This window comes from Lissotriton helveticus, chromosome 5_1 (assembly GCF_964261635.1).
Source record: "Lissotriton helveticus chromosome 5_1, aLisHel1.1, whole genome shotgun sequence".
Lineage (NCBI taxonomy): Eukaryota > Metazoa > Chordata > Amphibia > Caudata > Salamandridae > Lissotriton > Lissotriton helveticus.
Genome location: NC_136065.1, coordinates 1,224,428,723 through 1,224,446,082, shown reverse-complemented (window position 1 = coordinate 1,224,446,082; position 17,360 = coordinate 1,224,428,723). Strand labels below are relative to the sequence as shown.

Sequence of the window (17,360 nt, the reverse complement as noted above, 5' to 3'; positions counted from 1 at the left end):
ATCTGAGGCTGGTTTTCAAATTTGTATTGTATGGGCCCAAAAAGCACACGTGATGCATGTTAAATCTTGGAGCCCCGTCAGTATACCTCCAAACTGGCTGGCAGGAAAAAAAAAATTAACATGTAATTGGTGACCATGCTCATTGTCCAGTAAGAGAGGAATGACACTGCATCTCATGACGCGAAAGACTTCTTTGAAAAAAAAATCTACAAAAGCCCGAGCCCTAAAGTAGATGCCAGGAGTATACAGAGCATATATATCTACAGCCAGACATGCTACAAATATCCTATTTCTAGGTTCCTTCTCGTGCTTTGGTTTGTAATGGCAATGCAAACCCACCTTGCGAAAGCCCTCCAGAACCTCCTTCATCTTCTCATATCTCCGAAAGAGTTCTGCAAGTGACTTCTCCACAGAGTTTAGGTCAGACAGGGCCTGTTCTTTCTCCAAGACGAGCTGCTGCACTGTGTGGTTGGAGACAGACTTCTCACGATGCTCATCCTCTGCCACAAACAGAAGGAAATACACCTTAGAGTCCAGCATGAACACTGCTTGCTGAACCCACTTAAGCACAACCAGCAAAAGAAAGTTCATGATTACAATCCTCAAAATAAGTAACTCACAAAAATATAATTGACTACATTAAAAAGGAAATGCATCCACAGTCTTCCACTGTTGGAAAATTCATGAAATGACGGCCCTCAATAAGGACACACTTGTTTCTTAAGTAACCCTGCTCTTTTCCCAACCTTTCAGAAAGAAGATACCACAGCTGTACCTGGTAACCAGATTAGAACAACAGCTCCAAGCAGAGATAATATCCGGTATGTATAGGCTACACAAAATTATTAGGACAACTTTTTTGCCAAGCGAACACATATACAAAATATACAATACGCAGAAAGACTGTAGTGAGGACCCGCATATCAGAATTACTGCTGCAGGTGGGTAGGACTGTGCTGTCTACAACCTGTTTGTTGCAATTATGTTGAGAGCCAATCAAAAAATGCCCGTCCTGTACATGTGGTGTATTTGGCTTTTGTGGTCAGTTGTATTTGCCTTTAAATGTGTGCATCTGCTTGCTTGGTTCAGTTTTAGGATGTGCTTTTGAGCTCATACTGCATGTGTCCACTATTGAAGACCTTCAGTAATGCCTGCAGAACTTGGCTAACATGGGTGGGATATCACAAACAATGAACATGCCCCCATCACGCTGAAGGAATCTGTGTCATTGGTCTGCTTTTGAGCCCTCTCTTCTCAAATAAACTGCCCTTTGTATGTCCCTTGTTACCATGCACATTCTATTGCTGGAGGCAATGAGCTGAATGTTCGTTGTAGGGACAAAGCGGTAATCACAAATCCCAGGTTCAAATCCTCAATATTTCATATTTTCAAAAATAACAATATTCTAAATGTATTTTCCTTCCCTCCGGTTCTTTTCATCACATGTTAATGGCCATAGAGCCAAGCTGGTAACAGTTCCTAAAACTCTTTTAATTTGCAAAACACGTTATTAGAGATGCTAGGAAATAAGAGTATATTACAAGCATGATGAAAATCATGCATTTGCTACAGTTTGAAGCATGTTTCGAGTTCAAAACAGGATGCATTTCATGTCATCATCCTATGTTACGTAATAATGGGGTAAACCCTCAGGTTTACCCCATTATTACCTACCACTCTTTAGAGCAGATATCTGTCTGCGAGGGTTCCAATCTGTAAATTAATCAATCAGGGCATATCATGAGTGACCGTGAAACCCTAACGTATACTGAAGAGTATATTCAAAACCTCCTGGAAGGAGAGACAGGGCAGGCATTTCTATCGAATAAGACCATACTGCTAGATCAATCACTTAACGAAAAGATTGTTAAACTGGAAAGACTGGAGAAGAAATTGGTCCGTACCAGGCTACATGGGTTTGCACTGACTCAATATCTCCAAGCCAATATTATACCTACTGGACTCCAGGTTAAAAACGAACCGGCAATATTTGTGGACGATCCCAAGTTCAAGGAGGGATTCAGTTTCGTAGCCAACACATGCTCGCGCCACTGGATGGTGCTGGGCATTGAGACAGCCAAGACACAGGTTGAAATACTCATGAAAGAAATTGATACGCTCAAGGCTGAGATCAAGAGTCACAGTGCCTTTATCAACGCGAGAGAAACTCTAGAGAAACTGGAGAAAACCCTGGACACATTTGACATTGAAACCCAATCCAAAAAATTGGATAAACTCAATAAAGACATCGCGAACTACGATAAGAAGAAGACCTACCCTTATCTAGCGGAGGACTATTATAACCAGGATACTCAAGGCAGATTTACCAACAGGGGGAGAGGTGGCTACAGGGGTATACGGAAATTTACCAACTTCTCAGACTCGTCCTACAGCTCAGGCAGTGACTCAGGAACCTCCGGCCCCCCAACTTTCGACAGCTATCAGGATCAATGGTACCAACCCCAACCAGAATGGCACCCTTTTTTAGGGGGGAACCAATGGCGACCACCTCGGGGAAGAGGAAATTACCAGAACAGAGGCAGAGGTCGATCTTGGCCAACCCGAGCCAGAGGAGGCAACCCCCAGCGTCCAGAGAACCCACAGAAACAAGTCCGCTTCCAACCAGAGCCCCATGGAGAGATCAGCACGAGACGCAAGACTTACAAGTGGTAGCTCAATCAAGCCCCATTGTCAACCTCTCCCAGCATGTTCTCACTGCGGAAGAGACTAGTGTGTTGAATAAAGGACTATCTTTTGTACCAACATCTCATCCGAATCACTTCAACATAAGATCGGAACTGACCCGCTTCTTTCGGAAAATCAGGCTTAAGCACTTTTTCCTTCACTCTCCCACTACAACTACCAATTCAGTAACCGGACTACGACCGCCATCAACCTTCACTCCCAGAACTCACCAGACACCACATCGGATCCTTGCATATGAGAACATGGTGATGCAAGAAGTGATGGGCATTTGCACAACACGTACCTATGTCAAACATAACATCACTCAGGGTGAGAGACGAGCACTGGACAATTTAAGTAACAACAAACTACTGGTAATCAAACCGGCGGACAAAGGAGGGGCGATAGTCCTCCAAGACGTCCAAAATTATAAAGAAGAGATCTACACACAGCTCCGGGATGGAGTAAGTTATACTGCGACCAACGCTGATCCTACCAGGGAGATTAGGAAACTGATCCGAGAGATCACGGATAAAGGCCGTGAAGAGGGATTCCTGTGTCAGAAAGAATACGAGTATCTGAACGTCGCACAACCTAGAACACCGACGATCTACACGCTCCCTAAGATACATAAGGACATGACCAAACCACCGGGACGCCCCATTGTATCGGGCTGCGGTTCTCTTCTTGAACCTCTATGTAAATACATAGATACGTTTCTGAAACCCCTAGCAACTGGGACTGCCACCTATGTCAGAGACACCATGCAGATCATTAATCAAGTGGATGAAATTGCCTTTGATCAGGACAAACAAATAATGGTCACACTAGACATTGTCTCATTATATACGAGCATCCCCCAGGACCCGGCTCTAGAAACCATGAGAAGGGCTCTGGACAGGAGAACCAGACCAACCCAGGTACCAACGGATTTCATCATTCAACTCCTGGAGGTGGCGATGAAGAAGAATTTCTTCGTCTTTCAGGATGAATTCTTCTTCCAGAGTAAGGGAGTGGCGATGGGGGCTGCATTTGCCCCGGACTTAGCAATATTGTATATGGCGGAATTTGAAGGAGATCACATCCTCACAGGGACTAATCCATTTGAATCCAATATTTGGATGTGGCGGAGGTACATTGATGATGTGCTGATGCTATGGAATGGGAGTGTAGATGATCTCAATGGATTCTTCAGTTGGCTGAATAACCAGTCTACAGACATCCAGTTCACCATAAACATGAGTAGGACCTCAGTGGATTTCCTAGACATCAGTATCAAGGTCCAGAATGGTCGCCTCCATACAACCCTCTTCCGTAAACCCACTGAACGGAACAGCCTACTACGGTACACAAGTCACCATACTAGAAGCCTACGGGATAACCTACCGTTTGGGCAGTTTCTCCGGATAAGGAGGAACTGCTCACTCAAAGAAGACTACTTCCTTGAATCGGATCTTCTGATTAGGAGACTTATGGAAAGAGGCTACCCAAGACGACTGGTGACTAGAGCAAGAAAGAGAGCCTGGTACAGCCCAAGGGAGGAACTTTTGAAGCCTAGAGAACGTCCCGTGGACTCCGAAAGGATCATCTGCGTGACTACTTTTTGCACGAAGAGTAACCAGATCAAGAAGACGGTAAACAGACACTGGCCTATGGTATCAGATGTGATCGACCATGAACAACTGCCGATGCATGCGTTCAAGAAAGCCAAAAACATCAGGGACAAAGTGGTCTCATCTTATCTAGGAACTCCGACGCCTCCCACTCTGCAAAGCATATGGAACCTTCCCCAAGTGGTAGGCCATTTCAAATGCACGAAGTGCAAAGCGTGCCCACAGGCCTTGGAAACCAAGGTTTGGAACTATCGTAACAACACAGTTACCTTGAAAACAATGACGAACTGCAACACAAGTGACGTTATCTACGCCATCATATGTCCTTGCGATCTGGTATACATCGGACAAACCAAACAACATGTGAAAAAACGTATTTTACAACACTGTAGCAGAATTAGGTGTCAGACACCGGGCTCCCCTCTTGTTGAACACTTCATGTCTAAATCACACACCCCTGAATCCTTCAAATGGCTGGTGATCGAGAAAATCACTGTGGGTCCCAGGGGGGGCAACCTGAATTCACTGTTAAATGTCAGGGAGTGTAAATGGATGTACACTTTGGACACTGTGGACAATGGCCTAAACGAACTTGATGCCACTTACTCCCAATTGGCTGGACTGGTACCCGACCAGTAAGATGCCATAACAAAATGGTGGTATATCCAGTACAGGTACACGTTGTTGGATTGGACATTTGTATCAATATTGCAATATGAAATAACGCGGGATAGGTACATCTAGATGTTTTATATCCAGAGCAGGGGCACTTAGTTGAACTGTACTTCTGCATAAAAATGCTAACGATGATGCCGTGAGGGATGTATACACATATGTGATCCATCTTTAGAGACCTTGTGTAGTACGGTCCATGTTTTGAATATGTGATTTCCAGGGCGGGGATCCCCGGGGGACCTGTACTTCCACACACTTAGGGTGATGTAGAATCATTATGGGATGCGTACATATATGAGGGATCCACACTTACAGATACCACTTACATCAACACATCGCCTGTGTAGAGGTCAGCCGCTTATTACGAGCACTGATTTTCTACTAGCTCATACCTATTAAAGCTCCCCAGTATCTAGGCTCAATTGAGCGAATTGACAGTAGAGGATCACGTTTTATCTAACTTTTCCTCCTTGACCTGCGCGATGCTGCAATCAATCTTAGAGACCTCTTGGAGATTTCTCCAGTGTCTCATGGCCGGCGCATGCGCTCGCCCTCCACGAGCCGCGCAGCAGCCAGCGGCGGCACCGCGAGGTGCTTTGACACGCCCCTTGGAGACGCGCCCTGGTTACGTCTGTTACTTCTACAGGCAGACGCGCGCCAGCGAGCTGTCACTGTGGACGATCCGGCAGCGGTTCTCGCAGGTAAGCTCGCTCCGCTCTGTCTTTGCGGATTCTCCAAATTAGACTAAGATCTTTCTGCCTTAACCACCCCGTTCGACACAACTCCGACAATTATGCAGTAGTTTAAATCTTCTGGATGCACGAGCCCAAATTGTTTACATGCCGAGGAGTCACGCTCACTGTCCTGGCTTACCCAGATAGCGCGATTTTTCCTAACAATATACCGCGAGGTCTCTCATACCCATTGGTATTGAGTAACTTACCCAATCCATTTGAATGCGTTTGATTTCAACCCCGAAGAGTTTACACTTATAATAGCGCGATTTGTTCTGGCAACATAACATCATTTATTTATTTAATTATTTTTTCTCTCACCAACATGGGCCCTCACGCCTGGGAGAGATTAATCTTCCCTTATCTGTATGAGACCGACCATTATGCTAGCTGTCTCGCATTGTTGCCTCACATCCCCCTTGTCCGGGTAGTGAGAAGCGTACGACCGATGGGTCTACGGGCGCGCATTTCATGGACACACCCGTGACCCTCACCCCCTTGCTTGAATCTAGTCTACCACATAGAGTGGTCATACCTAGGAATACAGTTTCTATATATATCTTTTTCAGATTGTGTAACTTATCTACACGCTCGACGGGACCGCCCGCTGGTTGAAGGACGCTTGCCTCACCCACAGCTAGACCGGTCCTAGTATCGCCATCCACTGCACGGGCGAACAGAGTAAGTTGATCCCAATCTGCGTTGCCCAGATTATAAGGACCTGCCCCCATTATCCTTCCTAAGCGAAATTTATTTTCTTTAGAGAACCACGACACAGGCGCGAGTCCCAATTCAGACGGGCCACTCCTCGGTCGCCTGTACATGTAGGTACTTCTCCATTTTTGGCCCTGTTTTTTAGAATTCAATTGACTACATCTAGTGACACACATTTTTGTTTTCCTAGGTGCTCACTGTCACTGTTTTTAACTGTCCTGAGGAAGACCCCAAACTGAGGACCCATCTGCCCTTAACTTGGGGGTCGAAACGTCGACATCATGACCTACACATACACATCCTACCGGAAATTAGCCAAATTCTATTAATGTGTATAGTGTACAATGTGGGAACACACTGTGATCTGTAACATGACTAGAAATGTATTGTAGAATAAGACTGAATTGTTTAAAGGACACAATTCCTTTTCTTTGTCCCTTCATTCTTTTCCAAACACACCCTACCCTTCTCCTAATCCCTTTCTTTATCTGACAATCACCGAGCACTAAATTAATGAATTAAGTGGAATCTACCATATATTGTATGAAGTTGAAATATAATATATGTATAACTGCAGCAAATCAATGCAAGGAACTGGATTAAATGCAATCTAAATGAGATTTACTCAGTTGATGTACCTTTCTTTTTTAAATAATGAGATGTTTAACTGTTTTGTAATCGACCACCCCCTTCTTTATAACATCATCCTATGTTACAGCAGCCCTTTATTTTCATGCAACTTACCATCTTGGAGAAAAAAAAGAGCTTGGGCAAAGCCTTACAAAACTTTTTCCCGCCCGGCCAGACCTTTTGTCAAACAAGCATTCGCAGTGCAATAGACCTCAAATTTGCAAGAGTTTGAGCTATTGCCATTGTAACTGACAATGCCTTTTAATTATGTGTTCTGAAAACCTGCAAAGTACAAAGTGTTTGTTTATGCACCGCTTGCTGGTTTTGCAAACACATAAATAAAAGGCACTGTTATTTACAATGCCAATAGCTCAACCTCTCGTAAATGCAAGACCTATTGCATCGTAAACGCTTGTTTTGGAAGTTTCTTGTTTTTTTTGCTTTGTTTGTAAACTGATGCCGTTACTTGGTACCCTTTACTTTTGGCCCATACTCTAACCCTGCACAGGTAGTTACATGGGCCCTTTAACCCCTTGCCAGGGAGAAGGAGAGAGACGCTGTGCCCTACTGCTGCTGAGTCTGTCACAGAGAAAAAGACAGCAGAGAAACAGTGCGAAGGAGGGTTAGTAACAGGGAGAGACAGTGAGTAAGGCATGATGAAGGAATTGAAGGCGAGGGAAACAGAGGGAGGGCAATGTGTGCCGGGTGGTAATGGGGATGAGAGGTGGGCATAAAGGAGAGAGGGGGGAGTAATGAAATGCAGGGTGTTTGAGACAGGAAGGATGAGGAGGACAAAGGGAAGGGATCAGACAGACATGGGGCAACAGAAAGAGATATGGGAAGTGGAGACAACATCTGAGAGGGAGGGAAGATGAGGAGGCAGGGAGGTTAAGAGAGATGTGAGAAAAGGTGATGGAGAAACAGAGACGAGAAGAAGGGTCAGGAGGGTAGAATAGGGGGGCAATGAAGACATGAGGACCATAGAGAGGCTAGGTGAGGAAGACAAACCTCAGGGAGATGGGTAGAAGAGATTGGCATGCCGAACGAAACTTAGTTTATTGAGGTAATTACCAAAGTTCATGTATACATACAAAAAAACCTTAAGGAGGTTATTCAAAATGTGGCCTTTGGTCAACAACTGATAAATTGTATAACAATTAGGCAAAGGAAGATTAAGCCGGCGTCCCAGTAGTGCTATGTGGGGTGGCAGCCATTGCCGAAGCCGGTGTTCTGGTTTTTTTTTGTGCTCACAGTCTGTTAAGCTGGCAATGGCGGCTACCTGTTTGTATTTGCAGCATGCCATGCACGCTCTCACTTTAAGACGTGAGTGCTGTGTGGGTTGGCATCTATTCTTAAAGTGAAAGCGCGTATGGCACATTGCAAATACAAACAAGTGGACGCCATTGTCGAAGCCAGTTTCCCATTGTTTTGCACTCCTCTTATTTTTGCGGCTGCTTGTTTGCATTTGCAGTGTGCCATGCGCACTTTCACTTTAAGAATAGCTGCCACTTCACACAGCACTCATGGGACGCGAGTGCTATGTGGGGCGGCAGCTATTGTTAAAGTGAAAGCGAGCATGGTGCATTGCAAATAAAAATAAGCGTCCGCTATTGCCGAAACCTGTGCACCACGAGCCGCATCTAAAATAAGCAGCAGCCATTATTACAGTGAAAGCTTGCCTGGCGCACTGCAAATACAAACAAGAAGGGCACCGTTGCTATGCGCTCTGTTGTGCTTGCTTCAGCAAGACATGAATAAAGTAAATAGTGCTTCCTACCTGCTAATGAAAGCTAAGATGTAAGGACACATTTTAGAGGGGCTGTCCTTATAGGAGGTAACAACTGAAGAGAGGTAGGTACTAAGGAGGGACTACTAAGCATATTCACGAATCAAAAGCAACCCTTTAGAAAGCACAGGAAGGGGAGTCAATTGAAAAGATGGGTGGAAAACGGGCGAAGCTTTAAGTCCATACCTGATTACAACAAGTCTGGAAGAGACAGCGCAAGCGCTGCCTAGGCGAGATCTAAAAAGTATGCACCTCAATTCAAGCTTTTTTGATTGCTACTACTTGTGTCAAGGAACGGGCTGCGGTTGTGCTGGGAACCATCTATGGTGATTGACGGCACACCAGCAGCCAGGACACCATAGACTGCAGATTAAAAAGGAGTGTAAAAACGAAAATACAAGGCAGGTAGCAGGGTGTTTTTAAGGTTTAGGGTGGGTAAGGGTATTTGGGAGGTAAGGTTGTTTTTAGGGTTTAGGGAGGGTGAGTTTAGGTGTTTGGGCCGATAAGGTAATATATATATATATATATATATATATATATGTATAAATTATTCTTTACTGTAGAATATTAATACTTGATATCTCTACCGTTGTCTGTACAGTGCACTGCCACCCTTATAGGATCTAGTTGTCCTTCAACAAATAAAACATATACATCTACATTAGGGGAAACAAATGGAAATAAAACAAATGCCACCGTCTTTGACACAGACATTCATATGGATTATTCACTAAAGAGATTCATGGCAGGATTTAGCCGTCATTACCCAATGTAATACATTAAAAAAGTATACATTATTCAGTACCACCACAGCTGGCCTTTAGGACTCCTTGCTGAACACAAGCACGCCACCTTAACTCTGACAAAGCAGAAACTCAGAACCGTAATGGCCACCCTGTCACTGAGTGGTTTACAGGACCATACACATGGTAGAAACATGTTGCAGAGACACTGATAATATAACATACTCCTTGCTCCCACAGAAAAATGGAAAACCGACAATTTTTAAGGTGTTTCATCCAGAGTCCATCTGGGCCTAGTGAGTATGGAGCTTCAGTATATCACCAGGCCTGTCCAAACACTTAAGCCAGTGTTTACTCCATTGGTTAATTTGTAAAACAACTAAGGGCCGGAGCTATCGTCAGGAGACCGCATGCACCAGCCCGTTTCTCTTTAGCTCCACCTAAAACAGAACCAACTACTAACCATGAATGGGGAGAGGATGTGGTGTAATGGCCAGAGCTGCAGACTTTGGACCTGGGGAACCGGGAACGAGTCTCGGCATCAGATTATCATTCTGGGCAAATCACTTAATCTCCTGTGCCTACAAAAATGAGTGGGTCCTTAACTGGTTCTTATGAAAAGTGCCCCAATTGGATCTAGTTTGCGCTAAAAGTGTTGATGGTTAAGTGCCGGTGCTGAGCACCGGAAACCACCGGCTCAAATTGAGCACTGGTTGCCTCCCATCAAAAGCCATGTTTCAATGACAATGTTAGCATCGGTTTTGTTTCGAGGACCTCGTTGCAATCCATAACGTTTTCAATGTTGAAAAAGAGCTCCTATTAATGTTTTCTACGGTACATGGGGTGCACTTAGAGAGCAGTGCAGAACCCTTGAGCAAGCCTCCTTGCTGCATCTAGTGATCTGTAAATGCATTGTGCAAAGCGTGTTCGCTGATTTTGGCCTTCAGAGATCTCCAAAAGGCACTTCACGCCACAGACTGGAGTCCTTCTGTGGGAAAGATCTCTCCTCTGCAACATTATTCAGCCACCACAACAACAGTGCAGCATGCGAGAGCAGATCCATTGACAGACTGACTGTTGGGTGTGAGGTAGGAGTGCTCTCCATCTCCTGTTATGTCATCTTTATGCAAATTAATTCAATAATAAAAGTGAGTAGGATGTAGTGAACATGAAAAGAGGGAAAGGATGAAACTTTTAGAAAAGAAAGGAAAGAAAATAAGGAGAGAGAGTTGGATGTTGCAGAAAGAGAGGTGTGGGGATGAAGAGTGGTGACATTCTCAATATTTTCAGAACTCTTGCCTCTGCCTCTCATTAAGTTACAAGGCCACTGGTCAGCCTTGCTTGACTGCCACATCACTAAAAGGCCTGCTTGGCACAGCCCCTCCACATGAATAGGCAATGTTGCCAACAACTGCAGCAGCTCATTTTGACTTACCAGGGTTTCCTTTCCGTTCAGCAGCGAAAGGGAAAGACAGACAGTAGCAGTTAGCGAGAAAAAGTAGCAGCAGTTAACGAAGATGATAACAGAAGACAGTGGAGGTTTATGCAGCCTTGAGATGCAAAATGCTCAGCAATTAACAAAACGTCAAGTTCTGTGATGTAGACCACTGTAATATCGAACATGGGTTGAAGGGAAATCAGAGTAACATGAGAGAAGTGAATGAACATAGACCATCGAAGGATGGGGTAGACAGTTGTGTGGGAGAAGGCAGGACACTGTATATGTAACACAAAGTGAAAAAGCCACACAATAGAATATAGTGACACATTTGGACCACAGATTCATCCCTTAATGCGCCTCTCAATAGTATCATGCTGATATTAGAATGTTTTTGGGAACTTGTATCAATTTGTATGGATACTTATACTATGCATATCAGAGCCTGGAAACTAACTCGGACGACTTCCATAATTTAAGTGTAGGAAAGAAGAGTAGGTAAGAAACAAAAGAACAGGAGCTCTAACACAACTATAAGGACCATATGAGGGGATTACTATAATCTTCACACCAGTCAAGATAACTCATAGAAGTTCAGAGGCCTAGCAGACACGGCCAAAAATGTATGAGTCCAAGATTACTGCAAGAAAAAAGTTAATTGTCAGCCTCAAGCTCATGCAGGTAAATTTAGTTAGTACGCTGCTAAGTCTAACCAAAAACGTGCTCACCACAGCTGCACACAAAAATAAAATCTTCTCCCATATGCATTTTCTCGTTTTTACCACTCTTACTCTCTTCCCTACTATCTGGCAGTGAATCCCACAATTTATCATTTTTTAATTAATTCAATTTTAAATCTGCTTTATAAAGTATTACATGAACATACTATGAAGTAAATAGTCATCCATTGCAAGATGGCAACTCCAGTTGAAACAGGTTCTTTAATTTTTAGCAAACATTCCTCTTATTACCTTTTGTGTGATTAGTATGAAATTGTTTAAGCTACTCAATTGGCGGCTGTATACAGATCGAATAAAAGCAAAAAATAGTACAAAAAAGATTCAGAAGGACTGAAAAGCCTGCGCGAGCTAATGGTATCGAGATGAACTTGGATGAGTAGAAAATCTTGCACCTAATCTGTCACAGTATAAAATATAAAGACAGATGTGTAAGTGGTGTCTAAATTGTATCTTACTGTATTGGTGGATGACAAACTAGTGCCGAGCTGCTCATGTGATTCAGCAGATTAAAAGCAGTTTTAATGTCTTTTAAATGAGTTGTAGCAAATAGAGACACATAAATCAAAATTATAAATCACATCGACGGCACTGTTCTCCAAATTATGTTGAACAGAATTGAAACTGCATTGGCAAACTTGGGGAAATTTGAAACGTATGATCAATTATAATAAATAGTCTGGTGTAACAAATGGGGAATTACTCAATATGGCCAGTCTCCAAGTTGGAAGCAGAGTGACATGTCTCTCTATATGGTTATCATGACCTCATGAAGCTCTATTGACTGGGGATGTATGCAGAGAGAAAATCCTACGAAGGACACTCACCTATCATCTGTGCAATCGTTTTCTCATATTCCGCAACTATTTTCCTAGAAAAGAAGTGCAAAAATAAACTGTAAATTGCCAGAATAAAGTATGCGAAGGAGAACCACAGTTAATAAATACTTTCTTCATACAGGACCAAAGAAAGAACTAAGCACTTTGCAGGTCAAAAGACTGCCAATGGTCACACATGCAGCCAACGAAATCACTGGAGATTCAACAAGAGCCTAGCAAACATACATTGTGAGATCACACAGAGAACCCAGATCACTACACACAAGCAGCTGAGGGGATTGTACCGGGCCCAAGGAAACATATAGTGGTCCACATATTACAACACTCATGACATCAGGAGGGATTCAGGAGCTCACACAGAGAGCAATGGGGTTAACAAAGAGAGGCTAGGGAATTACATAGGAACCCCACTTGATTATCAAGGATGTTTCCTTTGTAGATGCACAAGAGATCACACAACAACCTCTCCATGAGTCGGGGCCCAGAAATCTATCCTGGAGCACAGGAGATCTAAAGGAGAGGTCAAGATATCCAAACCAGAGACTCCTCCACCACACAGCATAGGCTCCTGCAGTCTCACATACACATAACAAACACTTGCATTAACTACTACACTTGGCATCCACATCGGCAGCCTCCATGGACGCAACACAGCCGTGCCTACAGTTCATACTCTTAAAGCCACTCCACCCGCACTCACCCTTGAATTTGATAATGTCCAAAATTTAAACTATCGCAGCTTTGGCATTCTTGGATCCAGTTGACGCTCTTATATGCAGCATTCTCTTAGTAACCTGTTTTTCACTTTGCACCTGAGGCATTTTTAAGTGCTGTGGATAACATTTGTTACGATTATCAGTTTACTGATACTCAGTCTACCAGCCTCTGTAGAATGGATGGTAGGATTGTTCAAAATCGTAAGCTGCAGATCACAGGATATGAGCTTTTAATTCACACCAGGTACTGCAGCCCCTTTACACCCAATTCAAACTCCAGGAGCCCCCATCATATCAATAATATAAAGCTCCTTCATGGCCCCCCCACATCTTACACACTGATAAGCCAGAAACCTATGCTCTTATCCACTCTTGCAGATCCCCTACTAAAGTGCTGCACTCACCTCATTTCTACCACTTCCCGTCGGCTCTTCTCGTACTTCTCCTTCCACTCGCACACTTCCTGCTCTTTTTGTTCGATCTGAAGGAACAAGTGGAGGATGTAAATGGTAAGGATGGAGGCCTTAAGCTCCGACTGGTCCAGCTGGCATGCCCTCTGACCATCCCGCACCTGTGTCACTTGCCTCAAATGTGGGTAACATATTAACTATCCCATTTCCTTCTTCATCACCTTCACTGCTGGCTGGCACATTTATACATCACTCCTGTATGATTACCCTATTTGCCTCAATTTTTTCCTTATGTTGGAAAATCATACTCTCTACCCTAGGGGTCTCCAACCTTTTTAAGCAATAAGAGCAATACAAACTATACCTTGCTACTAATATTATTAGTGTTGTAATGGAGACCATATCAGACAAGATTACATTACTGGTCACTATAGGCAAAATTACTAGCAGTGATCTCCACAGTGCATCAGGCAGGGTTGCCAGCTGTAGTGTAAAAAAAGGCTTTGTCATTTTAGAATGCCTCTATATGGCGAATACATAACAGCCAGAGTGGCCATGCCTCTGGTACCAAGTTCATAATATTAATAATAAGACCACCCAGTGTCACTTGATTTATCACTGAAATATCAGCTTTAAATATATATTGGAATTAATGAGGTCTGAAAATTAACACATTTTTGTCTCAACTTCACACTATTGAATTTTAGTCAACATATATTAATTCAACCAAACAAATTTAGTAGGGTGGACTGCACACAGGAGAGCTACTTACATGTAGGTGGAGAGAGCTATAAGTAGCTCATGAGTTACTCGTTGGAGAAGCCTGCTCTACCCTTATACATATTTCCCTTTCGAGCAGTGCATGACACTTTCACTGGCCATGCCTTCTCAAGATTCCTTAAGCATTTATAGTTTGCTCTTTACCAAGAAGTCCATCTGAAATAGCTGCTATGGGTTAGTAGTGGTATTAATGATGGGAATACCTCCTTACTACATGTTATTTTCATTTTTCCTATGGTCATAACAATGAATCCTTGGAATATTGCCCGTATGAGTGGAGGGCTGCATGGATGGAGCAGGTCATCTCAGTATTTGCATGGTTGACCATTCGTTCGTGGTCACCCTCTTCATCGACCTGACATTTCTAAATATCACTCTGCAAATAATTGCTATTCTCTGCTACTGTTTAGTCTCCTTCCTGTAATTGTATGAACGATATTGTTCACACTTTAACTCCCATGATCATGCGAGTGGCAAGCAGAGGGGAGACCATGGCACATTCTGCATGCTTTTAGGAAACAAACTAGTTTCTTCAGCCTTTGCAAAACTCATCAGAGGAAGCCGACAAGCCTTCATGAACTCTTCAAGTAAGGTAATTTAAACGTATAATGTCTAGGCTAACACATACTTGTTTCTAGCTTGCACTGCCAAATAAGTCCCCTATCTCAGGTTTGTACTATAGGATCTGTTTACATGTGTGTTTCCTATTTGGGCGTTTTTTTCTAAGATCTTTGTAAGCAGAAGTACCATTAATAAAAACAATACACCCTTTGTACATAATGGAGTAACTTTAAACCCATATCAAGCATTTCTAATCCTTACAGTTGAAACAAGGGCATGGAGCGTGCATGGGCAGTATCTGTACATCCAGATCGCCTCTGGGTTAGTGTGGCTCAGAGAGGGATTTAGTCACTCAGCCTTTCCCGGGCCTGTAGCTTGTTAAGAGCTGCTGTGCTTTTAGTCCAGCACACTGATCTCAAGAGCTTATCCTCTGATGGCGGCGTGATCAGGGTGTAGTCAAGGCCACTGAATGAAGATGAGAGCTGGAAGAGGCGCTGCTGCTGCTGCTGATAGTCGCTAACAGACTCCAGAAATCCTTACTACCCTTCTCTACTCATTTTAGCAAGTTCTTGTCAGAAACTAAAAGAAAAGGCTGAAATAAATGAAGCCGAATGGAGAAGATCACAGTATTGTGGGTAAGCTGTCAGCAGCAGCAGCACGCCTGCTTACTATCACGATTTTCAAGGTGTAAAAATGAAGCAGTCAAGCCATAGCTTCTATAATGTTGATGAATTCGGTGCAGACAACAGTGTAAAATGTTCTTAGACACAGCAAAGGTACATAGTTTGCAAAAGCAGTGCAACTTTCCCTAAGACAAAACGAGGTGTCCAGAAGGCGCAGTAGCACGGTACCAAGTGGTATGAGTGGCCTGCTGTGTCGTAATTGGGTATGTCCTTTACTGCCAAGCATAGGCTATTGTTCTATTTTACTCCACTTTTTCAATATATGCTCTGGGCGAACACTGTGCACAACTCCTGAGGAATGTAGATTACTCAAAGCTGTGGTGCAAGTGGTCAGCGTCCAGCGGAGGAAGTGGACGGCTTCAGTGGGAAAAGTGAACTGTGGCATAGCAAGAAGAATTTAAAAAAAAGTTAAGTGACCAAAGGCAGTTAACAAAGCCAAATTATTACCAATCGGGGCATGAATTTTGCGGTAAAGCAACTTTTTTCAACTTGAATTGTGGCTTCAGAAATATGTCTGATGTGGTTGCATTGCCTGGTGTAATCGCGATCCGTGGGATGCTTGCATTTACCGGTGTGGCAGCAATTCCTGGCATGCGAGATTACCTCTTTTCTGGCTTCCAGCAGTGCTGAATCCAGCCCTTTTGGAGGGTAGGGATGGTGCTTCATGTCCTCAGCTTCCAGGGGGGTGGATCTGGAGTAGGGGCTGCTCCTGGACAGAGGTCCTCCTTCAGGTGCTACAGAATCCTGCTGCTGGCAGAAAAAAAAAAGACAGGAGAATATTAATGCTGCTCGGAAGTGTCACCTCAAGGCGAGCTAGGCAGTTAGGACACAGCACAGCACGCTCTACGTTAAAGAATTGAACACTGCATTGCAGGCATTACCCCCATCTAGGTAGGTTTCAGGGTTTTCACCTTGCACTGTGGACACGGCGGTCTTAGGAGCATTTAGAGCAATACACAGTCCAATCCAGCAGTAAGTTCAGGTCAGTTTGAGCATTCTATTCTTGTACAAGGACACAACAACCCTGGAACGGGTAAGGCATTCCACATGGGAACAGCAACACTGGGTTTCACTAAAGCATTTCACTAGCCACAGCAGACGGCGCTTCCTCTGGTGAAGTTAGAGCATTTGCTACTTCACCCAGGGCAAAGATCTCGGAGTAGGGTAAGAGCTCTCCACTCTCAGCCCTGGGAATGGGGCATTTGGAGAGACTAGTGCATTCTCCCTTACCCCAAATTGGTACCCCAGGTGTGGTTTAAGCATTCCACGCTTTTTGATAGATTTGCAAAAATGAGGCTTTTTAACATTCCTTACTCTACACTGAACCCAGAGTCCTCAGGTGGGGTCAAGACATTTCATGCTCCTAACCAAAGATATCTATGTTCGGAATGGCACCAACATTCCACTCTTCATCATATACACAGTAACCTAATGTGGAAGTACAGCAACACCACAGAACAATGAGATCAGCTCATTCCATGATCCACAGCTGCAGAGTAGCTTCAGATATAGCTAGGGCATTCCACACAAATCTTGGACACAGCAACCTCAGATGAGTATCGAATGTTTAAAGCACCACAGACCAGGAATTATCAGAAGGGGTTAAGACATTCCCC

General features: G+C 43.8%; 1 protein-coding gene across 1 annotated transcript in view; it reads right to left on the bottom strand.

The window, feature by feature from the left end:
• Window positions 1–17,360, bottom strand: part of TACC2 (transforming acidic coiled-coil containing protein 2) — a 393,192-nt gene that overhangs the window by 20,013 nt on the left and 355,819 nt on the right. The window contains exons 19-22 of the mRNA XM_078643946.1: window positions 16,348–16,494; window positions 13,715–13,791; window positions 12,583–12,626; window positions 340–500 (exon numbers count right to left, since the gene is read on the bottom strand). Of these exons, the coding sequence (XP_078500072.1) occupies window positions 340–500; window positions 12,583–12,626; window positions 13,715–13,791; window positions 16,348–16,494 (429 nt within the window). The remainder of the gene's footprint in view (window positions 1–339; window positions 501–12,582; window positions 12,627–13,714; window positions 13,792–16,347; window positions 16,495–17,360) is intronic.